Raw genomic sequence first — 24694 nt, forward strand, 5'->3', positions numbered from 1 at the left:
AAACAAACAAACAAACACACTGAAAAGAGTATTCGTTTGGTTTTCAAAAGGTAAGTTGGAAATTCTGCACTGGTTATGTGTAAGGTTGGGTGTGTGTGTGTGTGTGTGTGTGTGTGTGTGTTTCTCCAGTGTGAAAACCGTGACACTGAGTAGACGTTCCATTTCACGGCTTAAACAGTAAACAGAAAGACCCTAGACCAGCAAGGGATTATCTGTGTGTTTACAAGTAATCTGGTTCTTGGACTTGGGTTTACCCTCTGGGGCTTCATGTTAAATATGAATTTAGGTTTGATCTGTAGTTTTTACTTAGAAATAGAAGAAGTGAAAAGACTGCCAAAGAAAGAGAGTAGTGGCCGGGTGCAGTGGCTCATGCCTGTAATCCCAGCACTTTGGGAGGCTGAGGCAGGCGGATCACAAGGTCAGGAGATTGAGACCATCCTGGCTAACACGGTGAAACCCCGTCTCTACTAAAAATACAAAAAAAATAGCCGAGTGTGGTGGTGGGCGCCTGTAGTCCCAGCTGCTGGGGAGGCTGAGGCAGGAGAATGGTGTGAACCCGGGAGGCGGAGCTTGCAGTGAGCTGAGATCTCGCCACTGCACACCAGCCTGGGTGACAGAGCAAGACTCCGTCTCAAAAAAAGAAAAAAGAAAGAGAGTGGTAAGTACAACTTAATTTTTTTTTTTTTTTTTTGAGACGGAATCTCCTTCTGTCACCCAGGCTGGCGTGCAGTGGCGAGATCTCAGCTCACTGCAACCTCTGCCTCCCGGGTTCAAGTGATTCTTCTGCCTCAGCCTCCCGAGTAGCTGGGACTAGAGGCGCATGCCACTACGCCTGGCTAATTTTTGTATTTTTAGTAGAGATGAGGTTTCGCCATATGGGTCAGGCTGGTCTCAAACTCCTGGCCTCGTGATCTGCCCACCTCAGGCTCCCAAAGTGCTGGGATTACAGGCGTGAGCCACCGTGCCCAGCCGTAAGTACAACTTTCTAAGCCAGGACCCTGGGGTTACACTGCAACACAGAGAAAAACAAAAGACAAAGAAATGATGGTAAAAATAGTCTGGAGTTCAGCTATCAGAGGTTTTCTAACACGTTTAGTTACTGACCACTATTCTCTCAGGATACAATCTTTTTCCATTGATAATGACCAGTGGTGCTCAAGTGTTCCTTTCTAGTCCAGCACTGTGGTCCGTAGGTGTCCTGAAACTAATATATCAAACAGTGTGTTCAGAAGCTGATACAGGTAAAGTGGATGATCAAGAAAAAGAAAGCCCAGCTCCCAGGGTTTTATTTCCACTACCACCAGGTAGCTCTATGGAGTCCCAGCCTTTCAAAGTCTGGTTAACTCCATTTTAGTGGAAGATTCCAAAGTTTTCCTAGGCACTGAGCCAACGCACCACAGTTGCCAATCTAAACAACTCCTAAAGGGCAGAGGCCAACTGACTGCTATTAAAAATGGCAAAGAATCACACTCTTGCTCTCAATGGTTCCTGAAACTCCCTGGGGACCAACATTCTTCAAAGTTACTTAAAGTTGCCACAGCATAATCAGCAATTGGCCAGCATTTATCTATGAGATTTAGGGCCGTGACTGTCCTGAAGATGTTGCCTCAGAAAAGATCTGGTGAAACCCATTGAGAAATGAGACAAATTTCCTGTCTCCATGTTAAAAAATACTGAGATCAAATAAAAGTAATCTTTCTGTGTGCTACAGAAAATACTTCCTCTAGGAAGAGAAAACTGGAGAACAACTAAAATTGCTTACTTCTCAAGTCCAGCGGCTTCCTTCAAGACCTCACCTTGCAGGGCTCATAAGCCAAAACTGCTTCTCATAACTTTGCCCAGTGCATACTCTGCCCAATCCCTGCCCTGCCTTACAAAACCCCGTTTTTTAAAATTTTAATTAATAAACTTTAAACTTTATTTTTAGAGCAGTTTAAGGTTCACAGCAAAATTGAGTGGAAATTACAGAAGATTCTCGTATACCCTGTCCCACGCCACAGACACGGCCTCCCCCACACTATGGACATCCCACACCCAAGTGGTACATTTGTCACAACCAATGAACATCACTGACACATCATTATCACCCACAGCCCATGGTTTACATTAGGGTCCAGCACTAACTCCGTTTAAATACCTTTCCCTGCCCTCTTTCTTCTGAGATACTACTATGAACTTGTCTAAGTGATGGTCTACCTTACTGCATCAGGTCTATTAAACGTAGTTTTCTTGGTTGACAGGTTTTTCCATGTTTTTATTTGTGGAGACTTTTGACACCATGCCATGGCTCACTTCTTTCTAGAGCAGTGACCACGACCCACAGTTAGAAATCATTTTATATCACAATCCACTACACTCATAAATTCATAGATGTCTATGGAGGTGATTTGGAATTGAGGCTACCATCAGATGTCCTTAATGGGGATGGCAAACACCTATGATGAGAACTTTTAAAAAGTCAATATCCTCAGTTGCTATTTCATCCACAGCCTTTGCAACATACTGTCTAGTTGAATGATTCTAAGCTATTTAACAGAGCCACTTAGTCACTGGGATAAAACTTTCCCTTTTAAAATAGTTGGAAGAGGAGAACAATTTTCAAACTCCCAAGTGATAATAAGCTTTAAGTGACACAATTAAAAAGGAAGAATATTGAAAACAAACTAGTAGGTCATTGCAAACTTAATCTCAAAACTGACTAAGATAAAGTTCTGCTTGATGTGGAGTTATGGTTACACTGGCCTTAACCCCAAATCACGGTGTGAGAGGCTGGGACTCACTGAAGGCACCTGTGCCTCAGGCACAGGAATTATCAGATCTTTTCAGGAGTATTCCAGACCTAAGCCTCACAAATTCTAAGAACCATAAACATGACTGAAGTCCTGGAGGTATATTGCAGGTTGCTCGTAAAATCCCAAAGGAAACTGTAGTAGCTCTTCTTGATAAATGTCTTTAGTTAACATCTTCTGGTGAACAGGGATGCTAAAATTAATTTTCAACTTTAGAAAACGGCCAATGGAGGCCAGGTGCAGTGGCTCACGCCTGTAATCCCAGAACCTTGGGAGGCCAAGGTGGGAGGATCATGTGAGCTCAGGAGTTCCAGACCAGCCTGGGCAACAAGGTGAAACCCCATCTCTACAAAAAATAGAAAAATTAGCCTGGCGTGGTGGCATATGCCTGTGGTCCCAGCTACTTGGGGGCCTGAGGTAGGAGGATCACTTGATCCCGGGAGTTCAGGCTGCAATGAGCCATTATCGTGCCACTGCACTCCAGCCTAGGCGACAGAGTGAGATCCTGTCTCAAAAAAAATTAATAATAAAAATAAAAAAAGAAATGACCCATAGATGCATTTGTTAAGTGAAACAATTAAGTTGTGAGGAAAAGTATATAACATGATTTCATTTTGTTTAAAAAACCAAACCAAACCAAATCTAAATGTATGAATATACATAATATGTTTCTGTGAATCTAGAAAAATACATAAAAGGACACTCTAAGCTGCTAACGCTGGTTATTTCAGAGAAATAAAAATGGAGGTAGGGTGAAGAAATTATACACTTTTTGGTATATCTTTGGATTATTTCATTTGTTACAAAAAATTAGGTATTAATTATTTTAAATAAATAAGTTGTAAAATCTTCTCTTATTCTGAAATAGGTATCTTTGCCAGAGGTCAAATACAGAAACTTCTGCTACTGTATGTTCTAATCCCGGCAGAAAAAAAAAAAAATCTGATAGAGCAAAATTCCTCAGCATTAACAGTGCCTTAAATCCACACAAGACTGCAACTACCATGGAATCTGTCTTCATCATAGAAGGAAGAGCGCAGATGGTGCTTTTGCACTCAGTGGAGTGAGCTAGAGACCAACGCAGAAAGGGGACGGGAGCTGTCGATGGCATGCTGCCACCTGCCGGGAGGTAAGGCTTGCTGACTTCCCTGAGCAGTTCACATGAGTATTCCCACCAACTTCAGAGGTGGCTGTCTGGGTGAGAATGTCATCTCAAAACCTGTCACCCTTATGACATCTGGAAGAGGCACTGGAATGAACATTGTCAGGCCAGGGTTTCCAAACAGATGTCCTTCTGTAAGCAGAAGCAGTAATAGTGATTGTCTGGCATAAAAAGTCACACACTTCTCTCCAGGATCAGAGGTTATGATGATAAAAGTCTCTCTACAAATCAAGTCTGGTTAAAAACCTGTCCCCACTTTCAACCTTCAGGACCCACAGGGAAAAATCTGAGCTACAAAGTCTGGTAGAGAAGGTGCCATCTCCCATAACCCACAGCACCCCAGCATTGTTGCAGCCCAGCAAAACCAAACTCCTTGCAAAGTTTTGAGGCACATTTTCTAAATCTCATCTTTGAATTCATTATTGATTTCCTCATTATATGTTCTAACTTTGTCTCACCTATGGAATAGAAATGAGTTATAAAATTATTCCTATTATAACTTATTATGTTATAAAAATGTCTCTTATAAAAATTGCCCTGCAAGAAAGAGGCCATTCCTGGATTTAATGCTACTGATCACTGTAGAAGTCCTGTGTTTATTCTCAATATAGGATTTACAACAAATTGAAGGGAAAAATTACTTACATGGACTTTTGTGTCTTTCTGCCTTCCCATAAAATGGGAAGAACTCTAGATTTCAAATACTGAAGATGATATTATATATATTGAGTTTGGGTCACAACTAACACTTACCCCTATTCTTCCTGTTCTGAATAGTCCAAAGAGTTTGCAGTGATATTATCTTCAAACATCCTGAATAAATGTATTAATAAGAATAGATTCGCTGTGCTTGACAGAACACCCAAAATAACACAGGCTTAAATAAGAGAAAAATAGATTTCTCTCTCCCATATATAAGAAGTCTGGAGACAGACTTCCAGGACTGTATAGTGGCTTCCTGCAGTGGCTTTTTAAGCATCTTAAGATTGAAAATAGTCATTGAACAAAAAGATTAGTAAATTTTCCTCTACCTGACTTTGGCCTGGCCAGTTATTCAAAATCTCATTTCTGAAGGCTCACACAGCCTTGTACACTTGTGAACTCTTCACGCTAAAGGGAGCTTGAAGGTGAAAGAAAAAGTGGATTTATCTTTTCTCTGAATACATTTTGCCCATATACAACCCACAAGGCCATTTTAGGAGTGTTATGGCCTGTACATAATGCCATGCATTTCCCTTATTGCTAAAAATTCTTAGTTTTTTAATTCCCCAAATTCCCTCTATTAAATCTATTTTATCCTCTAGTGACCTTTACTTGGGATTAAAGAGGAAGTAAATGGGACTGTAAATTGAAGAATGGAGAAAATATTTAGTTGTATGTTTAAAGATTCTATCAAAAAAATGGTCACAGTATGATAGCATTTTTTGAGCAAAGTTTTTTGGATGTAAGTGATGATACATAACTTTTTCTTCCATGTGACTAATTCTAGTCATTCTTTTTCTCCATAATAAGAACCTATAATCAAATAAGGGAAACAAAAGTATGAAGCCACTTTAAGGACAAAATTATAAATCAATACTAACTGCAATGTTGGAGTTTAAATATATGAAGTAAAAAATTGTCTTTGCCAGCTGTAGTGCAATTTGCCCTCCAAATCCATGTTCAGGGAACACAATCCTACATATCTCTCTTAATATTATAGATCCTATTGGCAAATTAAACTCTTGGACAGCATACCTTACTAAAAATAGAATGGATTTTGTTCATGTATATTAGCTTATCAATTGTTACCCCATCCTGGCGGGCATGGTGGCTTATGCCTGTAATCCAGCACTTTGGGAGGCTGAGGTGGGTGCATCACCTGAGGTCAGGAGTTTGAGACCAGCCTGGCCAAGATGATGAAACCCCATGTCTACTAAAAATATAAAAATTAGCCATGCGTGGTGGTGCACGCCTGTAGTTCCAGCTACTCAGGAGGCTGAGGCAGGAGAATCACTTGAACTGAGGAGGCGGAGGTTGCAGTGAGCTGAGATTGCGCTACTGCACTCCAGCCTGTGTGACAGAACAAGATTCTGTCTCAAAAAAAAAAAAAATTGTTACCCCATCCCACCAGCTGAAAAAGGACATATACCTGTTCAAACATTACTAGGTATTTCATTCATGTTTTTACAGAATCACATTTCATTACCTTCAAGTGGAGGCTTGCCTGTGGCTGCAGCTGTAGAGCAAGAGGGGCCTCACACACCACGCAGATGGGAGTGTTCATGGGTACCAAGCTTCTGCATTCTGCACACAAGCCCATCTGCACAAGGAAAAGGTCTGGTTTATCTTGCACATAAAAACTGAAGGTATGAATAGATCTTAGAATGTAAGGTTTGGTCTACGGCCATACCACCCTGAACATTCCCGATCTCATCTGATCTCAAAACCTAGGCAGGTCGGGCTTGGTTAGTACTTGGTGGAAGAATGTAAAGTTTGATTTGTTTTTGTAAAACAATTTTTTAAATAATTACCTTTATGATGGATATGCTAATTACTGATTTGACCACTACACATTATTTGTATCAAATAACACTATGTACCCCATAAATATGTACAATTACTATGTGTCAATTAAAAAGTAAATAATAGAAAATAAAATAACAATTACATTTATTATTTTATTCCTATTAAGAGTAAAAACATGTTCATTGTAGAAAAGAGAGATGTTAAAAAAAAAAAAGAAAAATATCCATAGGAAATTGTAGCATGATGGAATGAGGAGGTCTATAAATCCTCTTCCCCAAAAATGAATCACAGGCTGGGTGCGGTGGCTCATGCCTGTAATCCCAACACTTTGGGAGGCCGAGGTGGGTGGATCATCTAAGGTCAGGAGTTCGAGACCAGCCTGGTCAACATAGTGAAACCCCAGCTCTACTAAAAATACAAAATTAGCTGGGCGTAGTGGCGGGCACCTATAATCCCAGCTACTTGGGAAGCTGAGGCAAGAGAATCACTTGAAGCCAGGAGGCAGAGGTTGCAGTGAGCCGACATCACGTCACTGCACTCCAGCCTGGGTGACAAGAGCGAGACTCCTGCTCAAAAAAAAAAAAAGCAATCACACAGTCAGATACTGCTGTCAAAAAGCAACCACTTCAGCACCCTGAATGTCACTGAAAGGCAGATAACAAACAGAAGTTCCTAAAAATGACTGAACTGCAGAAAAGAACACTAAGCTCTGGGTGGTTGTTGCCTGGGCTGCCCCCACCTCCTCTAACTCTGTCAGTGTGGTAGTTCCACCAGGGCAGGGCAGGCTGTGAAAACCAGAAGTTTTGTGGCTGCTGATGGGCAGGGATCACTTGATTTAGAGCACTGTTAAGGTGACAATTTTGGTGGCAAGCAAACAAGGAAGACCAGTGGTCCCCTAGTCTGAGATAATGAGCCTGTTTGGGGTAATCGATGCACTGACTGGCAAACTGGCCAAGGATTTAACATGGAGTTCCAGGAGGTAATTCAATGATAGGGGCTTGATAGCTCTCCACATAGCCTTAGTTGACAGGAGGCTATGCACATAAGCAACATAAACCAGAGTAGGCCCAAGCCACCCACACAGCCCTGGCTGATGGGAACTGCACATAGAGAACTGCAAGAGAGCTCGGCATAGAGTAAAAGCTGGGGCTGGAAAACAGCCTTGAGTTTGAATGTTACCCAGCCAACACACAGATCCATCAGCAGGGAGTGGAGGCCTTCCTGGATGGAGCTGCCTGTGTACAATCTCTGGCCAATTGAACACTAAGATATGCTGACCCAAAGGTAAACATCAGGCTTAAATATAAGAGAAAGGAAAAGCTGCTGCTCTACTATTTACAACAGCAAAGTCTTGGAACCAACCCAAATGCCCATCAATGATAGACTGGATAAAGAAAATGTGGCACATATGCACCATGGAATACTGTGCAGCCACAAAAAAGAACGAGTTCATGTCTTTTGCAGGGACATGGATGAAGCTGGAAGCCATCGTTCTCAGCAAACTAACACAGGAACAGAAAACCAAACACTATATGTTTTCACTCATAAATGGGAGTTGAACAATGAGAACACATGGACACAGGGAGAGGAACATCACACACCGGGGTCTGTTGGGGGTAGGGGGCAAGAGGAGGAAAAGCATTAGGACAAATACCTAACGCATGTGGGGCTTAAAACCTAGATGACGGGTTGATGGGTGCAGCAAACCACCATGGCACATGTACACCTATGTAACAAACCTGCATGTTCTGCACATGTATCCCAGAACTTAAAAGTATAATTAAAAAAAAAAAAAAGCTGCTTCTCTGTCTATGGAGTAACCATTCTTTTGTTTATTTACTTCTCTAATTAAGAAAAAAAATTTTTTTAAAGTAAAAAGCCTGACACTAGTGGCCATGCCTTGCAGGGGAGGCAGACATTAAGGATTTAATCCAAGTAAACAAAACACAAAACAACAAACCTCGGGGAAAAAAGTCAGAATCCAGAGTTGCTAGAATATACTACCTGACGCAGTCAAGAAAAAAATTATGAGACATGCAAAAAATAAAGTGACCTACACTCAGAGGAAAAATAGTCAATAGTCCACAGAAATTATCTCTGAGTGCCTTTACATGCTGGATTTAGTAGACAAAGATTTCAAAGCAGCTATTTTTAAAAAATGTTCAAAGAACTAAAGGAAACCACATTTGATAAAAATTAAAGTATGATGACAATGATCTGACTGGTAGGGAAGCACAATAGAGAGACAGAAATTATTTTTTTAAAAAAAGAATTCAGTCAAAGCCTGGAGTTGAAAAGTAAAGTAACTGAAATTCTAAAAATCTCCAGAGGCGGGCGCCTGTAGTCCCAGCTACTTGGGAGGCTGAGGCAGGAGAATGGCGTGAACCCGGGAGGCGGAGCTTGCAGTGAGCCGAGATCGTACCACTGCACTCCAGCCTGGGGGACAGAGCGAGACTCCATCTCAAAAAAAAAAATTAAAAAAAAAAAAAATCACCAGAGGGACTCAACAGCAGATCGGATAACGGAAGAAAGAATCAGTGAACTTGAACAAATAGCTCAACAGAAATTATCTAATCTGAAGAACAGAGAAAAAAGACTGAAGAAAATAAGCAGAACATCAAAAACCTATGGGGCAAAATCAAGCACAGCAACAAGTAAGGGAGAGAGAGAAAGGAACAGAAAAAGAATGGAAGAAACAATGGCCAATATTTCCCACATTGGAGGAAAACCAATACTCAGCACATCCAATAAGCTCAGTCAATCCCAAGAAAGACAAACACAAAGAGACCCACACTTAAACACATTATAATCAGACTGTTGAAGGTCAAAGACAAAGAGAAAATACTGAAAGTAGCAAGAGAAAAAACTACGCATCAAAAACAAGGGAGGGCAGAAGGCAGTAGAATGACAAATTCAAAGAGCTGAAAGAGAAAATAATTGCTAAACCAGAATTACATCTGCAGCAAACCATCCTTCAAAAATGAAGGCAAAATAAACATTCTGACGTACACAAAGACAGAGAGAAATGGCTATCAGGCATGCCTTACAAGAAAAACTGAAGGAAGTTCTTCAGGCTGAAAGGAAATGACACTAGATGATCACTTGAGTTCACAGGAGGAAGTGAGAAGACCAGATATAATAAATATGAGGGCAGATACAAATGACTCCATAGAACTTTTATCTCATCTTCTTTAAATGACATAAGATTGTATAACACCACATTTTTCAGTTTATAACATATATAGAAGCAATATTTATGGTTATTACATAAAAGATAAAGAAAGGAGGATGATATTTAAGCAATGTTAAGAAAAAGAAAGAAAGGGGCCGGGTGCGATGGCTCACACTTGTAATTCCAGCACTTTGGGAGGCCAAGGCAGGCGGATCACTTGAGGTCAGGAGTTCAAGACCAGCCTGGCCAATATGGTGAAGCCCTATCTCTATGAAAAATACAAAAATTAGCTGGGCATGGTGGTGCACACCTGTAATCCCAGCAACTCAGGAGGCTAAGACAGGAGAATCACTTGAACCCAGGAGGCAGAGGTTGCAGTGAGCCGAGATTGTGCCACTGCGCTCACTCCAGCCTGGATGACAGAGGGAGACTCTGTCTCAAAGAAAAGAAAAAAAAGAAAAGAAAAGAAAAAGAAAGAGGAAAGGAATGAAATTTCTATATTTCAGTAGAATTGAGTTAAATTACTCTAAAATGGACTGTGATACACCCCATCTTCCATGATGTGGTTATTATATATTACATGCCTGTATCAAAACATCTCATGTACCCATAAATATATACACCATGTATCCACAAAAATTAAAAATCAAAATTAAATAAAATAGAATGTGATAAATTGAGGTCCATATTGTAATCTCTAGAGCTTAAGATAACTTTAAAAATAATTAAAAAGTCAACAGAAGCATTAAAATGGCACATTAAAAGTAACACAAAAGAAATAACACTAAAGGCCGGGTGCGGTGGCTCACGCCTGTAATCCCAGCACTTTGGGAGGCCGAGGCGGGCGGATCATGAGGTCAGGAGATCGAGACCATCCTGGCTAACATGGTGAAACCCCGTCTCTACTAAAAATACAAAAAAATTGGCCAGGCATGGTGGCAGGTGCTTCTAGTCCCAGCTACTTGGGAGGCTGAGGCAGGAGAATGGCGTGAACCTGGGAGGCGGAGCTTGCAGTGAGCTGAGATCATGTCACTGCACTCCAGCCTGGGCGACAGAGTGAGACTCTGTCTCAAAAAAAAAAAAAAAAAAAAGAAATAACACAAAAGAAAGCAGTGAACGAGGGAAAAAGTAACAAAAAAGCCATGAGACAAATAGCAAATAGCAAAATGGCATACGTAAATTTAACCACATCAATAATGACATTAAATAGGAATTGACTAAATATCACATTCAAAAGGCAAAGTTATTCAGAATGGATAAAAAAGCAAGATCCAACTACATGCTGTCTACTAGAAACACACCTTAAATTCAAAGACACAAATAGATTGAAAGTAAAAGCATAGAAAAGGCCTTACAATGCAAACAGTAACCATAAAAGAGCTAGAGTAGCTACATAAATATCAGAGAATAAAGGACTTTAAGACAAGAAATATTAGCATAGACAAAGAGAGACATTTGGGGATGATAAGAAGGTCAATAGTCAGGAAGATAGAGCAATTATAAGTGTATATGACTGTATTAGTCTGTTCAGGCTGCGATAACAAAACACCATAAAGTGGGTGGCTTGTAAACAACAGAAATTTATTTCTCAGAGTTTTGGAGCCTGAGAAGTCCAAGATCAGGATGCCAGCGAATTCAGTATCAGGTGAGGGCTTGCCCTCTGCTTCACAGATGGTACCTTCTGTGTCTTCATATGGTGGAAGGCAAACAAGCTCCTTTGAGCCTCTCTTATAAGGGCACTAATCCCATTCATAAGGGGTTCATCATCACGACCTAATTACCTCCCAAAGACCCAACCTTCTAACACCATCACCTTGGGGGTTGGGAATTCAACATATGAATTTTGGCCAAGACACAAAGATTCAATCCATAGCATGGACATAACAACAAACCCCCAAAATACATGAAGCAAAAGCTACAAGTCAGAGTTGAGGTTAAGATTCCATCTATCACCTGTGCACCTAAAGTCCCAGCTTTACTGGGGGACCACAGTGGTGTTCTGAATCTCCAAGAATTAGCATGAATTTAGAGCCAGTATCTAGAAATCCCTCAAAGATTTGGGCATTTCCTTTTCCCCACTGCACAGTCACTCAATTGAAAGCAACAAGCCCCCTTGAGGAAGCGTTCAAGGAAGACTTATGATATGTACTTGCAAAGCTCCAGGGTCCTTCCCTAAGGAGATCCAGTCTCCCCTTAAATCAAGAGACTGAATTTGTGAACTGATTTATGTCTGGAAACTGGGGGAGAAACTTGGTTGCTCCAATGCAGTGACTCAAGTCAGTTTTAAGCTACATGACCTAGCATTTTTCAATTATATAGACCAGGCGATACACTAGGAGGCTGCCCATCTATCATTCCTAGGAATGCCATGTCAGATTCCTCTTACTGAAACATCATTACTGTCCTTGTCTTTGGCAGTTAAGTACTGCCACTTAACTTCTGCTACTCTGGGATCTCACTAGCTCCAATGAGATCAGGGAGCTCATCTAAATAGCAGCATCCCCCACGATCATATCTGGCCTACAAAGGAAAGCAGCCACAGAACTTTTTAAGGATGCAGCTGCTCCTCTCACTAATGTATTCCTTGATATCTTAGTGATGGAAGTGTCTTCTGGGCCTTCTTGTGAAACGTAGGTAAGAGTTAGGGATGCAGGACACAGGTATCAACCCCACTCCAACTTTCCTATTTGCCTAAGTCTCTGTATTCCCTGCTCCACATGATGCTGGGTGTTAGGGACTAAACTGTGCCCCCCAGAATTCATTATATTGAAGCTCCAGCCCCCAATGTGATTGTATTTGGAGATAGGTCCTTTAAGGAGGTAATTAAGGTTAAATGAGGTCATTACAGTGGGACTTTGATCCAATATGACTGATGTCTTTATAAGAAGAGGAAGAGACACCAGGGATGTGTACCCAGAGGAAAGGCCAAGTAAGGACACATCAGGAAGGCAGCCGTCTGAAAGCTGAGGAGAGAAGCCTCACCAGAAACCAAACCTGCTGGCGCCTTGATCTTAAACTTCCAGCCTGCAGAACTATGAGAAAATAAATTTCTGTTCTTTAAGCCACACAGTCTGTGGGGTTTTGCTGTGGCAACCTTAGCAAACTGATATACCTGGGAAACTTCTGCTATCCCAATCTCATTAAACACAGGCCACTACTGAGGCCAAGCTTTAAGCAGTCAACCAAGCAAGCTGTTATAGCCACCGCAGCTGCATTATCTAACACATTAAACCCAGAATCTCTATAAGGTGTGCACATATCAATGAATTTATACCAATTTCAAGTCATATTGTCTTCTTTTAAACTCTAATCCCACACTTATTCCCCAAGACTCTGTCACTATATATTAGTAAAATCTTCCTCTTCTTTGTGTGTGTAAGTTATTTCCTCCTGGATCACAGCATGCACCTGTCCTCCTGTAGCATGCTGGGTTGGGTCCCTAGAATGCAACAGGTGGTTGTGATGGGTTTAAACCACCCACAACCCCCTGTGAGGAGAATAAACATCCCCTTTCAAGCCATCTGCCCAGGTGAGGTTATCACAAACATTTCAAGAAAATGAAGGCTGGTATCCTCAGACAGAAGGGCATCCTCAGACATAAGGGCAAACTACATCCATTGGGCAGGAGGCACAGAGTGACAAGGGTAACAAGACTGTCAGTTTCATCTGGGTCCCACCTGCCATCTCTCTCTGAGTTTCAGGGTCCCATCCTTTCTCAATTAATGGCCTAACTTTCAAATAAGAAATCTGGTGATCAGGTGAATTTAACAGACATTATAAGTCCTCAACATATACAATATAATTTTTGTTTGATTTTCATCAATATAACCCTGGAGCTACAAGAAGTATATTATTTTGGGCTGTCATAGGAGCCTTCTGGTTCCCGCACCATGACTTAAAGGTCCTGAGCTTGTCGTTTTCTTTCTGTGAATGCTCCCATGGACTCAGGAGAATACATCCTCCACCAGTTTTTGTAGTCATTGTCACTGCCATAGAGTCAAGTGCAGCAGTTACTTGGCCACTCAAGACACTTGCTTCAATTGGCACTTCATCACAATCAGCCACAGGTGACAGCCTGAGTAACTGTGATGCCCCCTCATGCTATGGATCACCAGTGTCCCATTTCCCATTGGCAAGGAGCTCGGCACTGTTCCCAAGTAAAGGACAAGACCAAACCACTTCCAAAATCCCATTTGCCGGTTTATTTCCTGGGACCAATCCCACTACCAATTCTGTATCAGTCAGAGTCCAATCAGGACAAAGAAACCACAACTAATTTGAACAGGAAAAGTTCATATAAATAGTTATTAACTGGTATCCAGGGATTAACTACTAATGGGTAAAGCAGATTCTACATATACAGAAATTCCAAACATAGGGAGGATCCCCTACCTCTGTGGCTGAGACAGAGAGCCGAAGGAGGATCAAATTTGGAAGAGGCACTTACTTTGCCCCACATCCAAGGCTGAAATCAGACTTCATTGAATTGAGTGTGGTTGTCACCCACCGGATGGCAGAGAAGTTCACTGAGGTGACACAGATCAGAGCCAGCAAGGAAAAAGCCACCCACTGGGATCCAATGAAACTCATTAGGAATTCCTCATCTAGGGAACTGGCAGAACATGTTGGGAAGTCAGATACAGAGATGTGGCTGGAACTTGCTGGAAAGTTGCTACTGGGATGCCCCAAAGACTATCTGGGAAGCTGGCTGGGGTGCCAGTGGAACTGAGAAGCATCCATGGGACAACACTGAAATTCACAGGGTTCAGCACAACTGGGTGTCCCACAGGTTAGCTCACATGGCAAGAGCAAAGAGACAGGAGAGCACACACCTCTGCATCTCTTTACTGAGACTCTCCGAGTCATGGGTCTAAGTACGATCCTGCCCTTTTGAATCCTAGAAGCCCAGCTCAGAGCAGGACACAGTAGTACTCAATAAATGGTTGTTAGCTTAAATTACAAAGCTGTTATACATTATAGTCTATTGTTGCACTAATAGAAATATAATTGGGGGGCAATCTAGGTGTTTTAAAGTTCATAATATTAAATATTTATAATCACTGATAACCTTTCCTCCCTGTAAAAATGAAGTTAGTTGTGAAAATCCCTTTCCAGGCAAGTAGAAAATAATTTTGGTATTGCACCAACTAGTATAAACAGAGAAAAATCAACCAATGGGACTTGTTCATATTTTGTTTTCTGTAACGTCTTCTTTTGCTAACATATTTAGTCCAGAATCTCTACAAGCTGCAAACATATCAATGAATTTGGCCCAATTTGGTGTTATAGTCTGTTTTTATTTAAAATCGACTCCCACCCTTATTCCCTAAGATTCTGCCATTATATATTAGCAAAATCTTTAAGGAGTTTAAAATGTATCACTGAAGTAAATTAAATTAACTTCTACAAAAATCTTGAGCAATATATTAGAAAAATATTAAAACAGCCATTTATTACCTGACCCCTTGCTTGAGGCATAACTCCAATCTAAAACTCTGGACTTGGAACTCACTTAATTAGTGACTTTTTCTTAGTAACTATCTTCTTAAAAATTGTAATTTTTCACTCAATATCACAGATCCCTTTATTTCATTTTCATCCCTTTATTCCAAGTCCAAAAAAAATCCCCAAAATATCAAGTGCTTAAAAGATGAACACATTTTGGTGAAGGTTTTAATTTTTAGCAAGCCAAGTATGGTATGTTTTTTAACTATCTACAAAATTAGTAGTGAGATATCAATTATTATCTATCCTAAATCAGCCAAAGCTTTTAAATTTAAATATACAGATCAATCTATAGATTCTTTGGACAGAATGATGCATCTTATGGGTATATAGATATATAGAGACATAAAGTAATTGGTACTTCTCTTTATTTATTTCTAGAATATATTTCCTTATTATACCCAGGATATGAGCAGAGCTATCAAATGAGTAGGAAACATTTATTTATCCATGCGTGCCTCATTAAAACAATAAGATTCCAATCTTTTTTAAGCCCGTGTTTCTGGCAGGCCACACAAAAGACACAGCATTGCAAGTAAGTTTTTCCATGCTTAAGTAGGAATGTGTAAGAGTTCAATCAGCCAGTAATTCTTCAACAAGTATTTATATGTGCAGTTCATGTGTACCAAGCACTGTGTTACTGCTGCAAATAAAGATCAGATCAACCAATGAAAGATGTTTTTAAGAATTCTGCTGCTCACCTGAGCTCCTTCTGGGGGTGGGAGACGACAGCCAAATATGGGTGGGACAGGAGAGCCACATTCTTGACAGAAGCGAGCAAAGGGATCTGATGGCCGGGGGGCAAGGCAGTGGGCACACCTACAACAAAACAGGTTCCCGATTGGCCATGTTCTGGTGGGTCCACATTAAGAAGACTGATAAAAATCTAAAAGCGTTCAAACAGTTTTAAACACAAAACAAAAGCAGACTGCTCTCAATGGCTATGGAACAAGTTCAAGACAGGAGATACTTCTCTAGGTCATTTGGTCATTTTATTGGAATAGTGGCCTTGCAACTGGACCCTCTGGTGCCCTTTCTGCGTAGGCCAAGTCCATATAACTTCTTGATCATGGCAAGAAGTTTATCAGCAGCCTTGGCCCCACTTCTTGCTCGGGCTCTGGCTTGTCCTGTCACATTGGATTTGATGTGTATGAGGGTAAGCCCTGGGAATTCCAGCAATTTTTACATTATGTTTTTCTGACTTTCTACCATTGAGCCCAGTCTGAGGGACAGGCCTTCTTGCCTGTGCCTCAAACCCATCCTTTCTCTTTGCTCACTTTAGCTTAGAGTCCTCAGGCCCTGCCCCAGCAGCATCTGGCCCCATTTCTTAGGCAGCTGGACCCATCGTTTAGCTCCCACTCATCTAAATGGGTTCTGGCTATCTGCCAAAGTGAGAGCATTCTTGGAATTAGGCTGCCCTAATTCCTTTCCTGCTACTGCCATGCCTTTCCAGACAAGTTGGCTCCTGATCCTGTGACCCATTGATCTGAACAGCTCCTCAGCAACTAGAAGGCTTGGATACTGTGCACCGGATTGCCTGGTTGCCCACACTAGTCTCCACGTTGGAGCTGAGATCATTCCCACACTCTTATCCTATTTAATCCTTCATTACTGTACCATGGCACCAAGGTTTCACCATCTGTCTGGCATGGGCCCACCCGCCAGAGCAACAACAGTTCCCTCTTTTCTATACCCAAAGCTCATGAAGTGTAATCTGACTATCTCATTCCACTGATTTGAATTGAGGACATAGAGCTGGGAGTCTCAGAAGGTCAAGGTAACTGGAGCTTTCAGGAAAGAATACCAGAGAAGAGCTGCAGGGAGAGCTTCAGAATTTTGCAGAGGGTCACCCTCAAGTCTTCACCTGGGTACTACTGATGAGTGCATGTGATGGAAGAAACCACTCAAGGTTAGAAAGTGAACACCAAAGGGTAACAGAGAAAACAGTCTTCAGGATTCACACAGGGCTGGGAAGCTCATGCTTACACCAGCCAAAGTGGAAAAAATTCATATTTACTGAGGTATCAGTTAGAATACTCTATATATACTCTAAATACTCCAATTAGAACATAGGAGTTGTCAGGTATGGTTTTTTTAAAAAGCTAGGCCTAACTATATGCTGCTGAAAAGAAACCAACTTTATTTTTATTTATTTATTTATTTATTTATTTATTTATTTAAAGGCGGAGTCTTGCTCTGTCGCCCAGGCTGGAGTGCAGTGGCATGATCTGGGCTCACTGCAAGCTCTGCCTCCCGGGTCCACGCCATTCTCCTGCCTCAGCCTCCAGAGTAGCTGGGACTACAGGTGCCTGCCACCACGCCCGGCTAATTTTTTTTTTTTTTTTGTAGTTTTAGTAGAGATGGGGTTTCACTGTGTTAGCCAGGATGATCTCGATCTCCTGACCTCGTGATCCGCCCGCCTCGGCCTCCCAAAGTGCTGGGATTACAGGCGTGAGCCACCGCGCCCAGCCAGAAACCAGCTTTAAATAGAGACATAAATAGATTCAATAAAGGGAGGTACACACACATCAAAAGAAAGCAGGAGTGACAACATTAACATCAGAACAAGTAGGTTTCTGAGCAAAGAATATTAACAGAGTTAAAGAAGTTTATTTCATAATGATAAAAGGGTCAACTTAGCAAGAGGACAAAAGAATCCAAAATGTTTATGTACTTAATAGCAGAGTATCAAAGTACATGAAGAAAAACTGATAGAAATGAAATGCAAGAATAAATAGGCAAATTCATAATTACAGTCATATGTTTCAATACTGCTTTTTCAATAACTGATTACATGATAAACAGAAAATCAGTAAAGATAGAGAAGACTTAATACCATCAACTAATTCAACCTAATTGATATTTATAGTACACTCATTCTGGCAGAATACACATTCTTTTAAAGTGTACACAGAGCATTTACCAATCAAATCATATATCTTTTCTGACCAAAAGTAAATAAATTGGACATAAGCACCAGGCCAGGTGTACTGGCTCATACCTATAATCCCAACAATTTGGGAGACTGAGGTGGGAGGATCACTTGAGGCCAGGAGTTCAAGACCAGCCTGGGCAACTTTGTGAGAACCCCACCCCCACCACAAAAAAAATATATAGATACAAGGTTTTTTGTTTTGTTTTGAGACAGAGTCTTGCTCTGTCGCCCAGGCTGGAGTGCAGTGGCACGATCTCGGCTCACTGCAGCCTCCACTTCCTGGCTTCAAGTGATTATTGTGCCTCAGCCTCCCGAGTAGCTGGGATTACAGGCGTGTGCCACCATGCCTAATTTTTTTATGTGTGTGTATATTTTTAGCAGAGACGGGGTTTTGCCACTTTGGCCAGGCTGGTCTCAAAGTGATCCTCCCACCTCAAGTGGCCTCAAGTGATCTCCTTGCCTCAAGTGGCCTCAAGTGGCCTCCTGGCCTCAAGGGATCCTCCCACCTCAGCTTCCCAAAGTGCTGGGATTATAGGCATGGGCCACCATGCCCAGCCAAAAAAAAAAGAAAAAAAAGTTTTTTAATTAGCTGGGTGTACTGGCACATGCCTATAGTCCCAGCTACTTAGGAGGCTGAGGCAGGAGGATGCCTTGAATCCAGGAATTTGAGGCTGCTGTGAGCTATGATTGGGCCTCTACGCTTCGGCCTGGGTGACAGAGTGAGACCCTAAGAAAGAAAGAAGAAAGGATGAAAGGAAGGAAGGAAAGAAGGAAGGGACAGAGGGTGGGAAGGCAGGAAGGAAGGAAAGAAAGAAGGCAGACAGGCCCAAAAGATACAAGGAAAATCCTCCAGTATTTGGAAATTTAATAAAACACTTCTAACTAACCCATTGCCCTCCCCGCAAAATAACAAGGATAATTAGAAACTGTTTGAACTGAATGAAGATGAAAACACAACATATCAAAATTCAGAGACTGCAAGTAAAACAGTATTCAGGGGAAATGTATAGTTCTAAATGCCTATGCTAGAAAAGAAGAAAGGCTTCAAATCAGTAACTTCATATTCCCATTAAAGAAACTAAAAAAAGAACAAATGAAACCTAAAATTTACTCCAAAAGAAATATTAATAAATATAAATGTACTTATATCTATTAAACAAATCTAATGTGTAGTTAAAAATCTTCCTGAAAAAAAATCTTCCTGAAGGAAAACTCCAGATCTAATCATTTCACTTGTGAATTTCTACCAAATATGTAAGGAAGAAATAACACCAATTTTACATAAACTTTTTCAGAAGTTGAAGGAGTGAAAACACTTCCTAACTTATTCTATGAATCTAGAATTATACTGATACTAAAACCAGACAAAGACATTAACAAGAAAAGAAAATCCCCCAACATCCCTTATGCAAATGCTGGCAAAAAAAATTCTTTAAAACCTTTTAGCAAATCAAATTCAACATTACATAAAATAGATAATACTTCAGGTAGATATATTTCAGGAATGTAAGGTTGACTTAACATTTGAAAACCAATCATTGTAATTCACCACATGAACAGAAAAAGAAAAACTAAATTATCCTCTCAATAAACAGAAAAAATGCTTTGGACAAAATCCAACATCTATTCCTGATTTTAAAAAAGAAACTCTCAGCAAATTGGAAACAGGTAAAAATTTCGTCAACTTGGCTGGGCGTGGTGGCTCATGCCTATAATCCCACTACTTTGGGAGGCTGAGGGGGGCAGATCACCTGAGGTCAGAAGTTCGAGACTAGCCTGGCCAACATGGTGAAACCCCATCTCTACTTAAAAAAATACAAAAATTAGCCGGGCATAGCAGCACATGCCTCTGTCATCCAGGCTGGAGTGCAGTGGCACAATCTTGGCTCACTGCAACCTCCGCCTCCCGGGTTCAAGCGATTCTCCTGCCTCAGCCTCCCAAGTAGCTGGGATTACAGGCACCCACCACCACACACAACTAATTTTTTGTATTTTTAGTAGAGACGGGGTTTCACCATGTTGGCCAGGCTGGTCTTGAACTCCTGACCTCAGGTGATCCGCCCACCTCAGCCTCCCAAAGTGCTGTGATTACAGGTGTGAGCCACTGCACCCAGCCTCTAATGCATTTTTTTAAAGGCAAAAAGTTTGAAAGGACACTGTACCAAAGAAGATGCATGGATGGAAATAAGCACATGAAAAGAGGCTCAACATCATTAGTCACTAGGGAAACGCAAATAAAAACCACAATGAGATACTGTTACAATCTCATTAGAATGATCAAAATAAAAATAAAAGTTAGTAAGGATACAGAGAATTCTCCTCCACTGCTGGTGAGAATGTAAAATGGAACAATCACTTTGGAAAGCAGATTGGCAGTTTCTTAAAAAAATATATACCTATCATATTCCTCTTCAAGGTATTTGCCCCAAGGGAAATGAAAACGTGTATACATAATGACTTTGGGGTTTTAAAAATTATTTTATTGTATCTGTTAATTTTTATCAATTTATTTATTTATTTATTTAGAGACCAGATATGAGACTGGATCACTTTTGTATATACAGTAACTTTTGTACAAATGTTCATAGCAACTTTATCTGTAATAGCCCAAAATTGGATATAACACAAATTCCCATCAATAAGTGAATGGATAAACAAACTGTGGTATATCCATACAATGGACTGTAGTTCAGCAATAAAAAGAAACGGATGTTTGTTACAAGGAACAACATAGATGAATCTCAAAATAGTTATGCTGAGTGAAAGAAGTCCAGCAGAAAAGAGTACACACTAAGTCACTTCGTTGACATATTGAATCACATGCAAGTTAAACTATAGTGACAAGAAACAAATCAATAATTGCCTGTGATGGGGGGGGTAAAAGGAAGGGGTTACCAAATAGGGTACAATGTAGGAGATTTTTGGCGGGGATGAACTTACTCATTTTCTTGATTGTGACAGTGTCATGGTTACATACATACATACATACATACAGAGTCAAATGAACTCTAAATACATATGCAGTTATTGTATGTCAATTATACTTTTTAACAGGCTGTAAATATTTAATTTAAAAAGTTGGGGCCGGGTGTGGTGGCTCACACCTGTAATCTCAGCACTTTGGGAGACCGAGGCGGGCAGATCACAAGGTCAAGAGATCAAGACCATCCTGGCCAACATGGTGAAACCCTGTCTCTACTAAAAATACAAAAATTAGCTGGGTGTGGTGGCGCGTGCCTGTAATCTCAGCTACTCGGGAGGCTGAGGCAGGAGAATCGCTTGAACCCAGGAGGCGGAGGTTGCAGTGAGCTGAGACTGCACCACCGCACTCCAGCCGGGGTGACAGAGCAAGACTCCGTCTCGAAAAAAAAAAAAAGTTGGAGGTGGGCAAAAATGTCGTATCTTTAAATTCTCTTTGACCATGATGTATCTTTGTAGGATTTAAGACAGAGTAAAGAGAATGTGATACTTACTTGAGAAAGTCTGTCTCCCTTTGAATTCTCATTATCTCCGTGCTTGTCAAACACTTCTGACCGCTTACGTGTGCAAAACCGGGGGACTAAAATTAAGAATATAGGTATATAGACAGAGTCATATAGTCAAAATAACATGGTAAATGCTATGGTATAGTAAAATTCCATTAAAAATCATTATGGGTGAATACACATAGTCATATAAAGAGGAATAATAGACACTATAGACTCTAAAAGTGGGAAGGGTGGGAAAAGGCAAGGGCTGAAAAATTACCTATTGGGTGCAGTGTTCATTATTTGGGTGAAGGTTACCCTAGAAGCCCAAACCTCACCATTATACAATACATGTAACAAATCTGCACCCCCTGAACCCATAAAAATAAAAAATTATAAAAATAAAAAATCATTATGAGTAATGTAATTATTACTCTAGTATCTAACATTTCTAAATTATTTAAAGTGCTATTCACAATCATATATCTATATTTCATCAAAAATGAGAGTTTACAATAAAAGATACCTGAATTTACCATGAGACAGACCAGATTTTAGGATTTAAAAACTTTAGTATCCCGGCCTGGCCAACATGGCGAAGCCTCATCTCTACTAAAAATACAAAAAAAAATTAGCTGGGTATGGTGGCGAGTGCCTGTAATCCCAGCTACTAGGGAGGCTGAGGCAGGAGAATCACTTGAACCCAGGAGGCGGAAGTTGTGGTGAGCCAAGATTGCACCACTGCACTCCAGCCTGGATGAGAGTGAGACTCTGTCTCAAAAAAAAAAAAAAGTAAAAATAAATACATAAACTCAGCTGGGCACAGTGGCTCATGCCTGCAATCCCAGCACTTTGGGAGACAGAGGTGAGCAGATCACCTGAGGTCGGGAGTTCGAGACCAGCCTGACCAACATAGAGAAACCCCATCTCTACTAAAAATACAAAATTAGCAGGGTGTGGTGGCGCATGCCTATAATCCCAGCTACTCAGGAGGCTGAGGCAGGAGAATCGCTTGAACCCGGGAGGCAGAGGTTGTGGTGAGCCAAGATCATGCCATTGCACTCCAGCCTGGGCAATAGAGTGAAACTCCGTCTCAAATAAATAAGTAAGTAAGTAAGTAAGTAAATAAATAAATAAACAAATAAACAAACTTTAGCATCTATTTTTCTCAAAAACTGTATCTCTAGGAAACTCAAAAATCTGAACTTAGGACTTCAGGCTCTATCCTGCAGGCAATAGGGAGCAGTCAGAGGTTTCTCATTGCTTTTGTGCCACATCTAACATGGCCCAGGCTGAGTGTAGTGGCTCACATTTGTAATCCCAATACTTTGGGAGGCTGAGGCAGGAGGATTGCTTGAGGCCAGGAGTTCAAAAATAGCCTGGGCAACATAGTGAATCCCCATCTCTACAAAAAGAAAAACAAATAAATAAAAACATAACATGACCTAGACCAGAAGTCTCAAAGTGGTGGTCTATTAGCCAAATCTGGCCTGCCATTGAGTTTTATTTGGCATTGGCTCCCATAGTGTTTCAAAATTTGAACTAACAGTCAAAACTTTAAATTATGTTATTACACATAAAGATGTAGGTTTCTGCCTTCTCATGCAAATTCATTGGATGTAGCAACACTGAGCCTTCAGTCCCTGGGTGATTCTGATATGCAACTGGGTTTGGAAACCACGCTTTTCTCCTTTATACTTGATGGTAAGTGTGAGCAGCCATGGAATCATGGGCACACAAGAAGGAGTTGTGGTTACACAGAAAATGTGACTCCAGGTACATTAAACTTGGGACTCAAATAGGAGGAACAGAACAAGGGCTCCTGGGTTGCCCTTAGATGCCAAAAGTCCAAATTGGATTTTATAAACATTGAAAAACCAAAGCACTATAATAGTATAGTAGGCAACTAGTGTAAGAGCATCTTTCTTGTGTTATAGTAGTAAGAATGCACTGATATGCCTTTCATTTTTATTTTTATTTTCATTTTTGAGATGGAGTCTCACTTTGTTGCCAAGGCTAGAGTGCAATGACGCAATCTTGGCTCACTGCAACCTCCACCTCCCCAGTTCAAGCGATTCTTCTGCCTCAGCCTCCCGAGTAGCTGGGACTACAGGTGCGTGCCACTATGCCTGGCTAATTTTTGTATTTTTAGTAGAGACGGGGTTTCACCATATTGGCCAGGCTGGTCTCAAACTCCTGACCTCATGATCTGCCTGCCTCAGCCTCCCAGTGTGTTGGGATTACAGGCGTGAGCCACCGCGCCCAGCCAATATGCCTTTTATTAAGGTCATAAGTCACCTCTATCTTGTCAAGGCCAATGTGAATTTCCAATTGTCTGTCTTTATCTAATTAGAACCTTCAGTAACATATGACATAGATGATCTTCTCCTTGAAATTCTTCCATCTCTTGGTTTCCATGGCAACATATTCTTTTGGCTTTCTTTCTACTTTCAGGCTCCTCCTCCCCTGCTCAACCTCTAAGTTGAGGACTTTCTTCATTTTCCTTCTCTTCACTTTCTGTTCAGCCTTGACTAGTGATCTCGTTCAGACCTAAGCTTCAAATACCATCAACATATTGAATATTTCCATATTTCTAAGTACATATGTCCAGCTCTGACCTCTCCCATATGTGAACTTGCACATCCAACAGTCTACTCAACACCTCCACTTGGATGTCTAATGTGCCCTTGGACACCTGCTCGTCTCTCATCTTTTCCAGCTTTGTCAATGGCACCATCATCTCCAGATACTCAGGACAAACCCTGAGAGGCAGACTTGGCTCCTCCCCTTCCCTCTCAACCGTTGGATCCCTCAGCAAGGCCCGCCTCCTATCCTGACCACCTCTACAACCTTGGTCCAAGTCACCATCATTTCTCACCTGGAACAAAAGCCTCCTAAATAATGTTCTCCCTTTCCTCTTCCATGGTCTAATCTCCATACTGTGGCCAAACAGAAAACTTTTAAATGTAAATGGGACTGTGTCTTGCTTGCCAAACAGATACCACTTACAATTAGAATAGAATTCAAACTTCTTACGGCCAGACTAGTATCTGTGACTCTCAACCATACCTGACCGTTAGAATCATTTAGGGGTGGTTTTTTTTTTAACGATGCTCAAACCCCACATCAGACCAATTAAATCAGAATTTCTGACGC

General features: G+C 41.0%; 1 protein-coding gene across 10 annotated transcripts in view; it reads right to left on the reverse strand.

Moving 5' to 3' along the window:
* DZANK1 (double zinc ribbon and ankyrin repeat domains 1) overlaps nucleotides 1-24694 on the reverse strand; it is an 87344-nt gene that overhangs the window by 46989 nt on the left and 15661 nt on the right. For all 10 annotated transcript variants that reach the window (XM_063802521.1, XM_063802523.1, XM_054674829.2 and 7 more), the window contains 3 exons: nucleotides 21545-21630; nucleotides 15838-15955; nucleotides 6140-6253 (listed from right to left, as the gene is read on the reverse strand). In XM_063802521.1, coding sequence (XP_063658591.1) covers nucleotides 6140-6253; nucleotides 15838-15955; nucleotides 21545-21630 — 318 coding nt within the window. The remainder of the gene's footprint in view (nucleotides 1-6139; nucleotides 6254-15837; nucleotides 15956-21544; nucleotides 21631-24694) is intronic.

This window comes from Pan troglodytes, chromosome 21, assembly GCF_028858775.2.
Source record: "Pan troglodytes isolate AG18354 chromosome 21, NHGRI_mPanTro3-v2.0_pri, whole genome shotgun sequence".
Classification (NCBI taxonomy): domain Eukaryota; kingdom Metazoa; phylum Chordata; class Mammalia; order Primates; family Hominidae; genus Pan; species Pan troglodytes.